The 17,121-nt window shown below is 34.0% G+C and overlaps 2 protein-coding genes across 4 annotated transcripts; both read right to left on the bottom strand.

Annotated features, from left to right (window-relative positions):
* Positions 1-5,556: 5,556 nt before the first annotated feature.
* LOC131008673 (uncharacterized) lies at positions 5,557-10,596 on the bottom strand. The gene is made up of 3 exons (XM_057935642.1): positions 10,031-10,596; positions 6,444-7,806; positions 5,557-5,924 (listed from the first exon to the last, which is right to left on the bottom strand). The coding sequence occupies exons 1-3, from the start codon at positions 10,493-10,495 to the stop codon at positions 5,668-5,670; spliced, it is 2,085 nt and encodes a 694-aa protein (XP_057791625.1). The 5' UTR covers positions 10,496-10,596; the 3' UTR covers positions 5,557-5,667.
* A 1,022-nt stretch (positions 10,597-11,618) lies between these two features.
* On the bottom strand, positions 11,619-15,393 carry LOC131008743 (gibberellin-regulated protein 14). 3 transcript variants are annotated; one of them, XM_057935776.1, is made up of 8 exons: positions 15,275-15,393; positions 14,891-14,983; positions 14,740-14,778; positions 14,163-14,487; positions 12,496-14,068; positions 12,328-12,363; positions 12,037-12,211; positions 11,619-11,953 (listed from the first exon to the last, which is right to left on the bottom strand). In XM_057935776.1, exons 2-5 carry the CDS (start codon positions 14,945-14,947, stop codon positions 13,902-13,904), a joined length of 588 nt encoding a protein of 195 aa, XP_057791759.1. In that variant the 5' UTR covers positions 14,948-14,983; positions 15,275-15,393; the 3' UTR covers positions 11,619-11,953; positions 12,037-12,211; positions 12,328-12,363; positions 12,496-13,901. The 3 variants fall into 3 exon arrangements, with proteins under 3 accessions (XP_057791759.1, XP_057791760.1, XP_057791761.1); XM_057935777.1 differs by having other exon boundaries at positions 14,891-14,986; positions 15,275-15,339; XM_057935778.1 differs by lacking the exons at positions 14,163-14,487; positions 14,740-14,778; positions 14,891-14,983; positions 15,275-15,393 and having other exon boundaries at positions 12,496-13,069.
* Positions 15,394-17,121: the final 1,728 nt, after the last annotated feature.

The following is a 17,121-nucleotide window of genomic DNA, read 5'->3' as shown; positions in this document are numbered from 1 at the left end:
TTATAAATGTAACAAAAAATTTGCCACAATTATTATTATTATTTTTTTCCCGGCCCGCCCACAAAAAATGGCTACTTTCATTTATAGTAAAATGACCCACACAACTCCACTCAAATAAAAAATGAGACCCTTACTCTATTAACATCTCCGCTCACATTTTACTAAAAATTTATGTCGTCCATAATGTGATAATTGTTTTGTGGAGGAAAGGGAGTATAATGTTAACTGAATATAAAAATAAAAACTAACTAAAAACCAATTCACAACAATAAAAATTGATATTATGAAAAAGAAAAAATAATTAAGAAAATAAAATAAGTTAAAATAAAAAATGAAATGAAAATTAAAAAAATTAAAAAATAAATTTATTAAAAAAAGAGGAGAGAAGAGAGAATTTTCTGAGGTTTTAATTTCTGAATATATATATATATAACTTTTATATTTCAAATTCAATATTTACATAATATATATCAAATTAAAGTTTTTTTCATAATCTTTAATTTGATATGTATATCAATTTTTTTTATAATTTGTCGAATTTCTTAATTTTAAAAAATAAATAAATCATATAAATAAGAAGATAAAGAAAAAAAGGTGTTACAAATAAATCTTCAATTATATTATAGTATGTGTTTTCAGTGAAATAATAATAATAATATGCAAAACATTAGGCTAGATAGCCTTAGCAAACATATACATATACAAAAAACAGAGAGATTAAGATATGGCAGTAGACTTATAGGTTTGGGGAGCACGTGAGTGAAAGGCTACAGCCTACAGGCGGTGAGTCGCTCTCATTCTCGTGACGGACTCACGTGGTCCTCAACATTATAAATATAATAAGTGGCCCATCTTTGCCTTTACTTTTCTTTCTCTCACTTTGTTTTATTTTTAGAATAACTCTTCAACATCAAGATTGGATAGTCATATCTTTTCTTATCATGCCATCACTCTCTTCTTAAATATAAGATGAATAAATATGATATTCATTTCTTGAATCAATATTATAATTTTCCTTACAAGTATGGGTGCAACATTAATCTAAACGAATTTTTTGGTTGAGAAAGAAAGGTAATTAGATTAAGTAATTTTATATAAATCTACACATCTCAATTGTGTCTATCCATTCATTTCCGTGTCAATTCAATCAAACCCAAACTGTTTCTTTTCAGGTTAATCGAATTAAATATTTTTTGTCATAGACAAAGCAATTAGATAAATAAACTTGGATTTCATTTATATAAAATGTGAACATGTCAATCCGGCCAATTCATTCTATTTCATGCCGATGTTATTGACTATGAAACTTTTAATTATAATACTCCTAAATTTATTGACCGAAAAACTTTCAATTTGTTCAATTTCAAGCCAATTATTCTTGATTCAAATCAATCGAGCTATTTTTTTTTCTTTTGTGTGTGTGTTATAAATTTTTACACTCTAATTCTACTTAAATATGTGGTTTTTAGGCTAGTTCGCCAAATAAAAAATTCTAAGAATTCTTGTTACATGTATATTTTTTTAATCGTATTTTTATAACAAAAGAATATGTTAGTGTTTTTCCAATCAAGACATGACTTGGCCTCATGTTAAATGTGAAAATGATAAAAGCTTGTGTGAGATCTCCCTAGAATAAAGGTAATCGAAGTTTCTTTAGTTTTAATTAAATTTCAATTAACATAAATCAATAGTAATTAGAACTAACTTCACTGCGCACGCAGGAGATCAACTCTAAGGAATTATGTGAGAGATAAAAATTGGATGCACACTTGCTCTAAATGATTATCTTCTTCTGATCTTCATGAAAAAGGTATTCCATTAGTGTTGGAATAAAAAAAAATAGAAAAATGGAATGACGAGTATAACTTCCGAATACAAAAATAAAATTAAATTCCACAAGCATTTAAAGCAAAACAATATTATCCCATTCAGAAGCAAAGTCATGAAATTTGAAAACCAATTAACGAGGTAAGCTTAAATTAATCGGGCTAGCCCTATTGAGCTTGATTTTTTTTATTCGGGCCAATTGAATTGCATTTTTTTTAACTATAAAGTTTGAGCCCGAAATCTCTTGATAAAGCCTTTTTAAATTAGTCTAAAGGTATACATGTTCTCTTTAATTGTAAGATTATCATTAGAAAATACATTATCTTTGATTGTAAGTATACCATTAGAAAAGAAGAGAAAAGAAAAGATGGAAAATTTTGATCATATTTTAGTGGTCCTCGCCCATTTTATCTTATATTCTTTTGGTGAAAAAAATATATAAAAATATTAGTATGAAGAGAGATAAAGTGGAGAGCGAGAAGAAGAAATATAGAAAGATAAGTTAAATTGTATTTTGAGGATAAAATTGTAAGATTGTAAAAATATATTATGAGAAAATATTATCATATTTATAATTTATGATAATATTATTATGAATTAAAGTGAAAAATTGTGTGGAAAATTCTTTTTCTTATTCGAGGAATTTTTTTTCTAACAAATAAAATTTGTGAAAAAAAAGAAAATATATATATGTGTTGCATCATAAACGCAACAAAATTAATTCAATTTTCATTGAAATAATTGGAGATGGTCCTAAACGCAACAAACAATAGCCTAGTTAGGGTGCGTTCTCTTTGGTTGTAAATTTATCATGAGAAAAGGAAGAACAAACAAAATTTAACCCTTTAAATTCTTCATTTCTTTTCTCACATTTCCTACTTGACCCCTACTCATTCTTCATTTACACTACAAATGAAGGATAATATTATCACACAATTTTTGGAAAAATAATATTATCCCTCATTTATAGTGTAAATGAAGAATGAGTAAGAAATGGGGGAAAAGAAAGGAAGGATTTAAAGGGTGAAATTTTATTTATCCCTCATTTTCTCATGATAAATTTACAACCAAAGAGAACCTATGATGCACAGATTCTTAAAAAAATAGCACAATGCAGTATCGAATACGCGCATGGTGCGGGTGCGGGTGCGATTCGTGTGGGATTCGCCAGGTGGCGAATCCTCCAAAAAAAAAAAAGGATTCGCAAATCGGGTGCGCACACCCACGAATAAGGTGCGTTTAGTGTGCGTTTTGGGCTCTTTTGTAATTTTTTCAATTATGTTTGGGCTCTTTTGTAATTTTTGAGTTATATTTGCATGCAATTTGAAACTTTTACATGCAATTTATTAAAATTTTTACTGTAGCTTATATTTGCAATGCAATTTTTTTCATTATTTTTGGACTCTTTTTCAATTTTTGAAGAACTTCATTATTGAAACTTATATTTTGATTTATATTTGCAATGCAATATTTAATTTATAAATATTCTTTTTTTTTTTCAATTTGATTGGTCACATATAATAAAATATATATAAATATAACAGACGTATCCTTTACGAATCGTACCCTATAATTTTTGAAAATTCGTATCCCCGTATTCTAATTGTATCGCTCCCGCACCCGCGCCTCGCACCTGTGCAACATAGAAGAGAACGCACCCTTATATGATAGGACTATTATGTAATGTGCGTATTAATATATGGTGTATATTATACGATCACGGTTATAATTGTGTGTAGAGAGAGAGAGAGAGAGAGAGTATTTGGTAGTGGGGGCATGTGCAGTCCTCTCCCAACTGACCTGTCGCTATCAAAGGTATCCTATAGTTTTATACAATATGTATATATATTTGTTTCTGAGGATGACGTGGCAGGATATGCACGTGCTCCATGTCATGCGCTTTGGTTGGTGCTTAGGGGAGTCACGTGGCCCCACCTGCATTGTGACATGTGTTCCATCTTACTGTTGCACTCATTCCACGGACAAATATTGCTTTTTACGATATACTATAATAATTTTCCCAAATCCAATTCTATATGCATATTTTAAGATAACAAACAAGTATACTTAATCATACAACAAGAGTTCATATATTAGGAAAAGAAGAAAAAGAAATTTGCAATGCTTAGAATATAAACGTATGATATAACATTATATTTCTTGATTTTATGCATACATGATGGATCACTTTATCAATATTTTAGAACTCCTATAAAAATACTTTAGAGTATTAGTTATTTTTATATGTAATCTCATTTCTAGCGACTGATTATCAATATTATTAATTTGGAATTCAATATTGTTTTTGATTGAATAAATAAATATTTAAACATCGTGTGACAATGAAAAAAATTAAAATATTTTTCCTCAATATTAATCATCCAACCACAAGACTAAGAGAGTATTTGGCTAAACTTATTTTAAAGAGCTTATAAGATATTTCAAGAGCTTATAAGATCTAGTTTCTTAAGAGCTTACAAGTTGTCAAGGTGTTTGAATAATTTAGCTTCTAAGTTAAATAGAGAAAATCTTTGTTAGAGAGAGAAAATCAAAAAAAGATTAAATTAGAATGATATATGATCAAAATAAAAAATTATAGTTGAGTTATTTTTGGAAAATGAGCGTTGCTTATAAGATAATGTGAAAATAAGTTGGAGGTAGAATAACTTATTTTTTGAAAAGCTTATAAGGTTTTATAGCTTATAAGCTCTTATATTGGCAAACACTTTCAAGAGCTTATAAATTCTTAAATAGCTTATAAGCTCAACCAAACACCCTCTTTGTGTACACTAAAAGCCAATATTATACTCACACATTTATTTTCAAAACTCGCCACACACATATATATATATATATATATATATATATATATATATTCAAAACTATATAGGTTGGAATTTTGAATTTTATAAAAAAAGTAGTAGGTTTTAATTCTAGTTGTGCAACTATCAATGAGACTTAATTTTAAGATGCAAAAACGTCAATGTTTTTAGAGTATAATTTCATTCATACATGTCGATCTTTTCACCTCTATATAATTGATTGGTTGCTCAATTATACAAAAGTTCATTTAATGATTTCACTGAAAAGGGAAAAAACACAAGTGAAAACCGTACAAAATTGGCGTACTTGTGAATTATTGGAATTGACTAATAAATTTTCTTTGGGAAAAGAAAAGTAAATTGACTTAAATATAGTTGAATCTCAATTTAATAATTTCTCATTATTAAGCATGTGCAGCAGAAATATGTTCCGGCTTTTCCTTGTCTAGTTTTCTTTTACTAATCTATTTGGGCCCCTGATGACAGTGGTCCTCTATTTTCATGAGGTCCACAAGAAGGCCCATAATAAAGACTAAAGAGAGAAATGTATATAGATTTTCAACACCATTATCTATTACATATTAAAATATGAATTTTTAATTAAAATTTAATTTTTCTGAAGTACAATTAAAAATTAATTTTAATTATAAAATTAAGTGACAAATTTATGACTAGAACTAGAATACCATTAAAAGTTTATTTGTACGCTATACCTACTATTAGAAATCTTCTTAATCAAGAATATATTAGGCTCTAATTTCGTAGCGATTGATTATTGTTTCAATGTACTTTGGGCAAAAAAAAATTACTTACAAATTCAAAGTGATTATACCTATAATAAAATATTTTATCAAAATTCAGGACATATAAAAAATAAATTAAAATTCAGGTTATATACCAAAATTCGTTGAAAGTTCAAAACTATAATTAATCATATATTATTATCTATGTATTAAACTGCAGCTGCTTCACAAGAATGACATCTGACTAGTAATCCATTATTACAAACCTGAACATATCATGGAAGTTTCTGAGCTATTTTCTTCTTCTGCAACACAACACTATTGACAACATCCTTGACATATACATAAAAACATTCTCGGCAAGAACAAGGCATTAAACTAGATTTCTGATGCTGCCCGATCCCGATGTTATTGTGATGGGAGCATACGATACCTGGAATCAAAGGCAAACCAGGCCGTGGATGCTCCAAACCACACCCAGCTAATATAGAATGAGTGGAAAGTCTCGCGATATCTTTAAATGCATCCACACCTGTCGAGAAGCACAACTGGTTTATTATACATCCAACATATGTTCAACCATATCGTAGTGAATCTTGATTTTGATTAAATGAAACCAATATCCTGCAATAAACTAATCTTAAAAGGAATCAAAATTATTCCCCCGTCAAATCAAACCAAATAAATCTACCAATATTATGCATCATCAGTGTTTATCTCCCCATAAAACTAATTCAAATAAATTTACAGATAATTTTTCATCAGAAGGCATTTTCCACGTAGATACATCGTATCATTAGTAATCAGCACACTTTCATTTTTCACATATTCACCGTTTCCCCCAAAATACAATTCCTTAAAAGTCTTTTCCCGAAACGATTGTAACTAGATAAGATGATGCCTTTAGCTTTGAAATTGGGGAGTCCCAACAATTTTTAAAGGATGACAAATATAAGCTGATTGATTCAAAGCATTGCAACATAGCGAAAACAAGTATTAAAAATATGAAGCAGTTGGTGAATGGAAATGCAAAACATAAATGTTGACATACCTAGTTTCTCTTTAGTTTGAAGCTTTAAGTTGAGCTTCACGAGGGATTGAATCTCGCTCTTGGCAGCATTATATTGCTGGCTGTCAACATAAATTTTGTCCGACTCCCTCTTCTCCTTAGCATGTTTTACCTTGCTATGGGATGAAGACGCATGATTGACCCTGTTAACCTGATCAGTATTTGGAACAACTGGTCCTGATGCATCTGACCCGACGCAATGTGGTCTTTTGAATGTTTCTGCAGCTGGTAGTTTCATGCTTCTTGCTAATGCACTGTGCAGATGTGAGGGAGTCTCCTTAGAAGATCTCAATTCTTGGTGTGCTGGTGAATGACCAACTGTTGAATCGTCACAGCTATAGGTAACTTCCTGAACCACATGCAATTTCGGCATCCCTTTTCCAGAAGATGAAGATGGTTGTTCATAGCAATTTTTATCAGAACGATTGTGGTCTACTGCTCCCATACTTTCAACCTTCTTCGCTCTATTCTGTTGGCTATCTACTGATACTTGCATATTGCTCACACAATTAGCACTTTTATTGGGGTTCGGTTTTCTTGTTGGGAATTTTGAGGCCGGACGCACAACATAGGACCGTACATGGTCTGGTCTAATGGACTTTGCTTTATCAAACATCTTCCAGGCTTTTTGTATCTCATGGTCTCTTGCGTCATTCTTTACATCAGAAGAACTGCACTGAGCTATTGATTGCTGATTTAAGCAAGATACTGAATAGTCTCCACTTCTGTAAGTCACAGAATTCTGGGAAATGCTACCCTTTCCTCGATTGGAAGAAAATTGAAAAACACCACTTCGAAATCCATTCCAGTTTTGACGTAATATACGTATGCGATCTTGAAGATTGCGACAATGTTGTAAAGTTCTGGCATTCAACTTCATTGGGTGCTGTGCAGTAACTTCTGGGCTTGTTGAACTTGATCGCTTAATCTCTTTTTTCGTAACAACTTCATCAGTAGAATTAGGAAGTGTCGAATAACACCGATCTAATGAGGCACTTCCTGAACTCTGAACCGCACGACCACGAGATTCTTGCACGATATCCAAAATGGAAATGTGTTCACTTGTAGATATTTTGTCAACAGAAGACAAACTCGTTTGAACATCAGAATCAATACTCGATTCACTCTTCAAGTGTTCATCCCTCAAAAGCGTGCAATCCAGACAAAACCAATCACCTTCCGGAACCGTGTAACCTAGGCCAACACAGTAAGTATGAGCAGCAGAGTCACAGAGATCGCACAAGAGCAGGAAGCTTTCATCTGCCATGCCCTGACATATGGCACATTTAGCTTCTGCATACATATCTGAATGGCCATTTGTCGCAGTTCCAAAATAATGACAAGCCTGCATGATGATTGATGGATTGAACATGAAACACTAATGACATGAATAGCAGAGGCTCCTATTCTTTTATTGCTAAAGGAAAACATCATGTGGTTGCACAGTTTTTTTCTGAAAGAATGTTATATATACCATGAGAATCCCAATTTAATACTCCCTCCGTCCACCAAACGTATGACACTTCCGGTGGGCACATGTTTTATTAAAATGGGTGGTGATTTTTTTGTAGTGGAAAAAGGATCTTACCAAAATTTAAAGTGAGTGGTTGAGATTGAATTAATGATGGTTTTTTTTTGTAAATAAGAGGTATTTAAAAGAATAAAAGATAAGAAAAAAAGGTGGGTCATGTCTTAAAATGGAAAGTGTCATAGTTTTTGTGGACACCCAACATGACAAAAGTGATATACTTTTCGTGGACGAAGAGCATTCAGGATATGAACCAAGATGGTCAGAAACGTAAGAAAAACCAAAAGTTCTCCAGAATTAAATGTTAAAAACTTCTTTTGTGACACCAAGATCAACAATACAAGGATGCATATTTACTTAACAAATCACAAAGGATAACTTCTAATCTCAAAGCATACTAACCAGAATGAGCACACAGGTGCTTTGCAAAACAATGGCTTTGAAGTTCATAGAGTAGGATATCTTTTTTATAAGAAAAGAATTTTATTAGAAAAACAAAAATATAAATTACAAGGGGATGAGAAATCCCAAAAGGTGAATCAACCTAACTACAAATACAACTACAATCTCAAGCAATATCCAACAAAAAGAAGGGCTTTACAAACTTTGTGATTTGAAGCCCACCAAGCAACTCTAAAATGTTTATAAGCCCACCAAGCCCACAAACTTTGTGATAAGAAGGGGTGTTTGGCTAAGCTTATTTTAGAAAGCTTATAAGCTCGTTTCAAGGCTTATAAGTTGTCAAAATGTTTGGATAGTTGAGCTTATAAGCTAAAGAAAGAATTGTGAGTTAGCGAGAGAAAAACAATAAGACATGAACTTGAAAGGGTATATGATGAAAATAACAAACTATTGGTGTTATTTTGCTAAAACCATTGTTGTTTTAGAAAAAAAATGAGTTAAGTTAGAAGAACTTATCTTTGGGTAGCTTATAAGCTCTTGCACTTATTTTTTTTAATTTTTACAACTTATAAGTTGTTTAGGAGCTTATTTGTCTTTTGAAACAAAGAACCTGCAACATATGCTATCATAATGTTTATCAAAGGTTATGAGAGGCAATCTTGCCAACCATAAAAACATAATGATGCACCTTTCTTAATCCAACTATCTCTAATTGGTTGGAGTAATATATCAGCATGTGTTTTTTATTGGACTAGTAACGTGGTTCGAAGTCTTTCATAGGTACCGTAGAAGGAACATATCCATGTAAATTGTCGGTGGCTAATCTTTGAGAAAACGTTATGAAATAAGGATTTCTTGTAAGATTAAATGACAACATACATGTTTAGAACATCATTGCACATTTAGTGTCAACTTGTTCTCTTTCTAATACAATGAACGTCGTCTCAACTTGTTCTCTTTCTGATATGTTGAATGAGGTCTCCAATGGCCCTTTGGCTGAAGTTTTGAATCTTTCTAATTCTCATTTCATCACGTGGCATTGAGAGAGTGTTTGGCTGAGCTTATAAGCTCTTTAAAACAACTTATAAGTTATTTATGAGCTTATATGCTCCTTCAAAGTGTTTGGCAAAATAAATTTCTAAAGATCTTATAAGATGTAAAAATAAGCTCTAAGAGCTTATAAGCTACCCAAGAAATAAGTTCCACCACCTCAACTTATTTTCTCATTATCTTATAAGCAACAATCATTTTATAAAAATAACTCAAGTATGATTTTTTATTTTCATCATATATCATTCTAATTTCATCATTATTCAATTTTATCTCTCTAACAAAGGATTTCTCTCTCTAACTAAAAGTTCTCCCTCTAGCTTATAAACTCAATTATCTAAACATTTTGACAACTTATACGCTCTTAAAAAAATTCATCTAATAAACTCTTGAAACGTTTCCTAGCCAAACACAGAGCTCATTCAGAAGCAAATTATCTCACATCTCTTTCTAGTCACACCAACCACATATGCTGATCACTTTCTCTCCCCAAATTATTCTTATTTCTAGCGTGTTTAAACGATTAACTGATCACGTACCACTGAAAGTAGGACAAAAATAAAAAATAAAATTGTAAGTGTGTGAAAACCTGATCGCGGAGAGGGACGTGAACGACGCGCTCGGATGGGAAAACGGGCGGCTTAGGGGGGCGGGTGATGGTGGAGAAGCGGCGCTTGCAGAGAGGGCATTTGGACTCAACCTTGGCCCACTCCATGATGCAGACGAAGCAGTAGTAATGGTCGCAGCATTCAATGTGGCCTCTGCTGACTCCAGCTTCCGACAAGCAAATCCCGCAGCAATCGGCAGCTTCATCTTGGGCGACCGGCGGCGGCGGTTCCTCTTCGGCTATGGATTTGCCTTTTCGGATGGGGGATTGGGAAATTGGGGATAGGGTTTTGAGACGTTTGTTTGGGGAAGAGGAGGGCATGTGTGTGGCCATTGGCGATTCAGCGGCAAAATCAAAGCTTCTGTTATTTACGTTGGGGCACCGATCCGCAAGTGTGTCGCCGCACCATCTACGGTAATTTTTTTTTTTTAATAATATCAATTTCATGTTATATCTACGCTACTGTGTGCGCGTATACTGGAATCACGTTAAATTATTATTTATAATTATTTTATATTATTTTTATAGTTATAATATAAAATTTATTCTTATCCTAATTTAATAAGGCCTGAATTATTTTACAAATATGTTATAGAAAAAATAAAAATATAATTTTATTTCACTGTTACCGAATTGAATTATTTTACATAGTAATTGACATACAAATTAATTTTAGAATTGAATTAACATTTTGATGAGATAAACACATAATTAGTTTATGCTTGGATTATAGAAATTCATTTTTTGAATTTGATACTGAAAGTCCATCTTATTTTCCGAAGTTGCTTGGAAGTTTTATAATTTAAATATATTACTCCATCAGTCCCAACGAAAGCGGTGTATTAATTTCCTTTTTTAGTCGTTCCAACGAAAGTGGTGCATTTCCTTTTTTGATAATAATTTTACACTACAAATAATGTGGCCCCATACACTTTTTACACATTTTTACACTACAATTTTATTCTCCTTAAATTCTGTGCCGAAAAGAAGAGCACCGCTTCGTTGGAACGGATGGAGTATACATTATAGTAATTGAAAGACAATCAAAGTATGAATTTGAAAATCAATTTAAAAGCTACTCCCTCCGTCCCTGAAATAAGTTCCTCTTTTTCCATTTTGGGACGTCCCCCAAATAAGTTCCTCTTTCTTTCTTTCTATTTTTGGACAACTACCCCACCACTAATAATACTTTATTTATTCTTACTTTTCACTTTTTCAACTCCTAATACTAATTATAACACTTTTTCACCTTTTCACCACTCTCAATACTAATTATAATATATTTTTCTCCACTATCAATACACTTTACCATTTTCCTTAAAACTCGTGCCGTCCCCAAAGAGGAACTTATTTTGGAGACGGAGGGAGTACTTTTTATAATTTAAATGATACTGTATTAATGATTATTATTTATTTTAAATTTAATTATTCATTTTATTAAAAAAAATTGAACCCCTTAAATCAAAAGTCTGATTTCGCCACTGGCCACTGATTATATTGGTATATCAGTATATGTCTTCAGAGTGATAGAAAATATCAAGATTGTAATGATACAGAAAAAAAATGCAAATTAAACAACAAGATAGCTTCATTTAATTCAATCTCAAACAGAATAAACAATGACGTGCAAGAAGATCATACCTTAATAATCTTAAGCATCGTTCATTATTCATTAATGATGAATGAAATAAAAGAAAAGGGATATATTAATTAATGGAATTCAAGGACACTTGAGCTTGCCGCCGCGGGTGGTCATGTTGGCGTAGCATGTGCCGCATTTCTCCTTGTTGCCGTACTGCCCCGGCGGCACGCATTTGCATCTATTGCAGCAAGTCAGGCACGCCCTCAAGCAGATGTTCTTTCTTGAATGATTTTTGCACCGAACCACACACAGCGGAACGCATTCTGCACACATTCATTCCATCATTAACTCTATAATAAAACCAACCAAGAATCAATATATTTGGAATTCAGTTATGTATATATACCATGCATGTTCCTCGGTGGTTGCGGCGGAGGAGCTGTTGGTGGTTGTGGCGGAGGAGCTGCTGGTGGTTGTGGTGCCTTCACCGCCGGAGGGGGTGATGGTGCCGGCGCCTTGACTACCGGAGGCGGGGGTGGACACGGAGACGGTGGCGGCGCCGGCTTGTAACCTGAACCGGCCTGCACTAGGAAATAAGCTATGAACAATGGTTGAAACTTGTGTAGTGTGTGTGTAATAGAGATTTGGAGCAGACGGTGTTTAATTAATAGAGATGAGTCCAATTAAGCATCATTACCTCGGTGAGGAATCTTTCTTCCTCATCTGATGAAACCTACCAAAAATGAAGAGATTGTATGTAAGGATTAAAGTAAGAACATAATAACATGCCTCATTTGGAGTTCTCCACAAAGAAACATATTTTTTTTCTAAAAAAAGGAAAAAAAAAAAAGATATGAGGCCATACCTTAGTGTTGATAAAAAGAAAGCAGGCAAGGAGAAGAAGCACAGCTTTGGAAGCCATTTTATGAGTGATGATTGAAGATGAATAGATGGTGTTAGTGTATATATAGAGTATGCTGTATTTGGTATCAAATAAAGGAGGTGGCTGCAATGAGACATATTGTAATGGGGCTAGCTGTAGCTCATCTACTTGCACTCTTCAACCCACGTGCAAACACCTCTCGATTCTCTTAAACAAATATATATATATATATATATATATATATATATATATATATATATATATATATATATCTGTTTTTACCACACCATAAACAACAATTGTTTCAACCCAAACACGAGACATTTTTTTAATTTTTTTTACCTACTTTTTTTGGTTGAAACTTGTAATTTGATCTTGAAAGCTTCAAGGCCAGTTTTTGTGGTGAAGCAATCCAATTCTTAGACTAAATTAGAGGGTGTTTGGCTAAGTTTATTTTGGAAAGCATATAAGCTCCAATACAAGATTATAAAAAAAAAAAAGTTCGAGTCGAGGAACTTATTTGTTGGGAGCTTATAAGCTGTTGAGGTATGTGAGACTAGGAGGTGTGTTGATGCCTTTTGTGGTAAAAGAGGGAAGCAGCGATGGCCTAGAGACTTCGTTGAGGTTTAAAATAAGATATAGACTGTCACAACTGAGATATGCCTCAGGAGACTGAGTCCATGTGAGTTCACATGTTAGTGAGCACTAGTCAAAGTTGTGTTGATTTGCAGAGTTCATTAGATTTGATTATGTTGAAAAATTAAAGAGTAAAATATGAATGCTGCACATGAGGTGTTTCTCGGAAGGCTGCTGCATCTGAGAGAGAAGAGAAGGTTCCACTTGTGAAGGAAAAACTACATTATACTAATATCATCATTTATTGCAATTAGTGTTTCATCTCTAATTTTAATATTACAAATTCACTCCATTTGTAAGCTCTTATAATGTTAAATGAGATGCCTTTTTGAATTGGTGAGTAAGGTTTAATTAAAAAATAGAGTTTCGTCTATCCCCTACAAGAATATCATTAACTTGAAATCCCATTCATCATTTTTCTTTTTCTTGATGTATAATTATTCATGAACAATGTTTTTCATTCTCATTCAAGCATGCACGTTACATCAAATTTTAAGGTTCTTGTCATTTTCTATTAGTACAAAAGGTATAGATTTGATGTCGATTTCTTTCATCTATGAGAGAGAATAAGGCCATGACACAGAAAAAATTGTCAATGCAATGAAACTTAGCTGATAGCATACAAAAACCTTTCTGGCCTTGATTTTTGATCTTGTCACAGCAGTGGGTACACGATTGTAAGTGACACAGAGAAGCGTAAGAGGTAAGACGAGGAAGATGACAACGAAGTAGAAAAAACTCAAGTCGGGGTTTCAAGGGCACTTGACGAGATGGCCGCGGATTTCCACACTGTTCCAGTTGCTGCACTTTGTGAAACCAGGCACACATTTGCACTTGGCACAGCACATGGTACAAGTCTTCATGCAGGGCCTCTTCGGGCTAACCGGCTTGCAGTATGATGCACATTGCGCCACACAACCTGCATGTGGTACAAACAACAGAGTGGTTGTGAGAATAGAAGAAAATTTTGTCAAGTGCAAAAAAAAAAGAACAAATTTAGAAACTATATATACCATGTGGCGGAGGGATTGGTGCAGAGGCAGATGCCTTTGGTGGTGAGTGAGCAGGGGATTTAGCCGGTGCGTGAGCAGGGGCCTTCTTCGGGAGGTGGATGGGGGCCTTAGCCGGTGCATGAAGTGGAGTGTGGACTGGGGCATGAGCCGGTGTTCTGGCATGCTCGTGGTGGTGGTGGTGGTGGGCGGGGGCATGAGCCGGTGCTATGGCATGCTCGTGGTGGTGGTGTTGGATGGGGGCCTTAGCCGGTCCATGTAGTGGAGTGTGGACGGGGGCATGAGCCGGTGCTCTGGCATGCTCGTGGTGGTGGTGGTGGTCGTTGTTCTATAATCATGGTCAATTTTCAAGATATTATGTTGGCATAATAGAACTAGTATAATTATTTATTTTTTGTATATGTATATTGGTCTAACGGTAAAGTGCTTAATATCTGAAACTAAGTGTGTTCTCATGCTGAAACACGAGATGTAACATTATTTTTGCAGCAGAAATTGCAGACACAAGCATTTTGTGCATGGATAGTTGACACACAAGAATTAGGAATCAAGAAGGAAGAAAAGAGGGAGAAAATGTGACCTCGGTTTCGATATTTTCCACGTCTCTCGTTGACGAGACCTGTGATGACAAAGATCCGTTTTTTATAATTAAAATATATATGTTTGTTTATATCAATTATCAAACATAAAATCCAATCAATTAGAGAATGTTCTAGAACTTTTGCACTAACCATTCTTGTAACCAAGACCGCAAAAGCTAACACGAAGAGGATCCATTTAGACGCCATTTTTGGAGAGAGAGAGAGTTTGCAATGTAGAAAATTCTGCTAAAGAAGACATGTTTATATAGAGAGAAAAGGCGTAAGCTATAGAAAGGTATCTATGCATGAAAAGATAGTAAAAGTGTGGGCTCGATTTGACCAACTTTTGCTATACCAGATAAATAACCATAATTAATTAATTAATTATATCATAAAGATTGCGCTTGCTAGCTTTTTTAAAATTTGAACTACAAAATGTAAAAACCAAGTTATCAAATCACTGGGCTCAATGGAATTGTCCATTGCTGAAATTACTATTTTATTCATCTAGGAATATGTGATTAGGATCATTACCTCACCAGCATAAACCAGTGCAGGAAATCATGCCTTTTTTTATGAAAGTTTGCTGAATATTATTCAGCAAGGGAGAAACATTATCCCCTTCAAATCCATCTTCAATATCAACATATTTCAGCATTTTATCTGACATTTTGTTCTGCCTAATTTAAATAATGATGCATGGTCGAGTTAGGCGGAGAGAGTTGGAATTAATCAGAATTTTCGTTACATGTGTATCAAATTATAGGGAAATGACCAAAAAAAAATGTGTATTGCAAAGATCGGAATGGATTCCTCTCGATCGTTCTTTTCTTTTCTTTTAGCCTAGATAAGCACTTTTTTCTTTTTAGCTTACTAGCACAAAAAACGTACGTTGTACGTGTAATTAATGTTATTATAATTGGTAATCTATTATTTAAAAAAATCTATTAATTCATTAAATAATTTATTGGATGAATATATTTATTTATAAGCTTATCAATAGCTATAGATATAAAGTATTCTTTATAGATTTGGGTGACAAATAAATGTATATCAAAATAGATTTATATTTTATAAATATAATAGTAAATATATAATAGGAGTAAAATGGACAATCCATAAGTTGTGCCTTATACTACCTTAGACTCTTTTTCTATTAGTATAGATTTATGTTTGTTTACCTAACATTATTTTTAGGTGTGTGTTAATGATTAATGCTTGAAATCAAATTAGAACATGATTTCTTATTTTATTGATTTCTAGATAATAGATTATATGTATTACGCTCTTCATTCCTAAAACATCTTTTATTTTGTTTTTCGTCCATCTCCAAAAATCTTTTTAAACTATTTTTGAAAACAATTCCATTAACTATTATTCTTACAATTGTGGAACCCTTCTCCACTCATTAAATATACAAGTAACGTTTATTAAACTCGTCACTGTCTTCCCTTAAGAAAATATTTTAGGGACAAACTGAGTACACTTTTTTGTAGTTTCTAATTAAGACATTTTCAAGTATTCATTGTTATTTCTTTAAGGGTTGAGTATCAAATAAGCCCCTAACATAGAGGCCCTTATCACATATAGATCCTTATAGTCGAAGTTGGTCCAACTAAACCCTCAAACTACTTAATTTCAAACAATCAGACCCTCTGCCCAAACGACGACTTAATGCCGCCTGTTTTCAAATTTTTTTTTGTTTTTAATCGATGGGCCCCATGTTTGAGGAACCCATGTTTCTCTTTGTGAAACGTCACCCACGTGAGCCGCCTGTGCCGGAGGCCGAGGCCCGAGAGCTTGAAGACCAGGACGAAGTTGCGCGAGTCGATCCCCTCGAGGTGGTTGTGGCCTTAACGCGCGAGGAGGGAGGGACTCCGGGTTGTGGGGGTCGGTGTTGGAGTCGAAGTCGGCGAAGTTGAACTCCCAGGCACAGTGGCGGCCCCCGAGCTCCGTGAGATTGTCGCTGGCATAGTGAAGGGTGAGCCTGAGCTGGTTGAGGTGGAGAGCGTCGACGTTGCGCTTCATCGCGGCGTCGCCGGCGGGGAGTTTCTTGAAGAGGGGGCTCGGCTTGAACACGGTGCCCGGGAACTCGATGTCCATGGATATGATGGGGAATTGTTGCAAGAATTTATGGATTAGGTTGATTTCTTACGGATTTTTTGAGGTCGAATTGAAATTTTGGAAGGATTGTGGGGAATATTGTGGGAGATCTCGGTGGGGATGGCCTGAGATGCGTCAGTTGCGGAGGTGGCCGATTGGGGATGAGAGATTTGGAGATTGGGTCGGAATTCGGCGACGATTTGAAGGGTGATGGTTGGGACTTAGAATCTTGCTGCAAATTAGTGGGTTTCCGACGCAGAGCTTGTTTCCGGCGAGTT

Source organism: Salvia miltiorrhiza, chromosome 2 (genome assembly GCF_028751815.1).
Source record: "Salvia miltiorrhiza cultivar Shanhuang (shh) chromosome 2, IMPLAD_Smil_shh, whole genome shotgun sequence".
Lineage (NCBI taxonomy): Eukaryota > Viridiplantae > Streptophyta > Magnoliopsida > Lamiales > Lamiaceae > Salvia > Salvia miltiorrhiza.
This window is presented reverse-complemented; position numbering and strand designations above follow the sequence as displayed.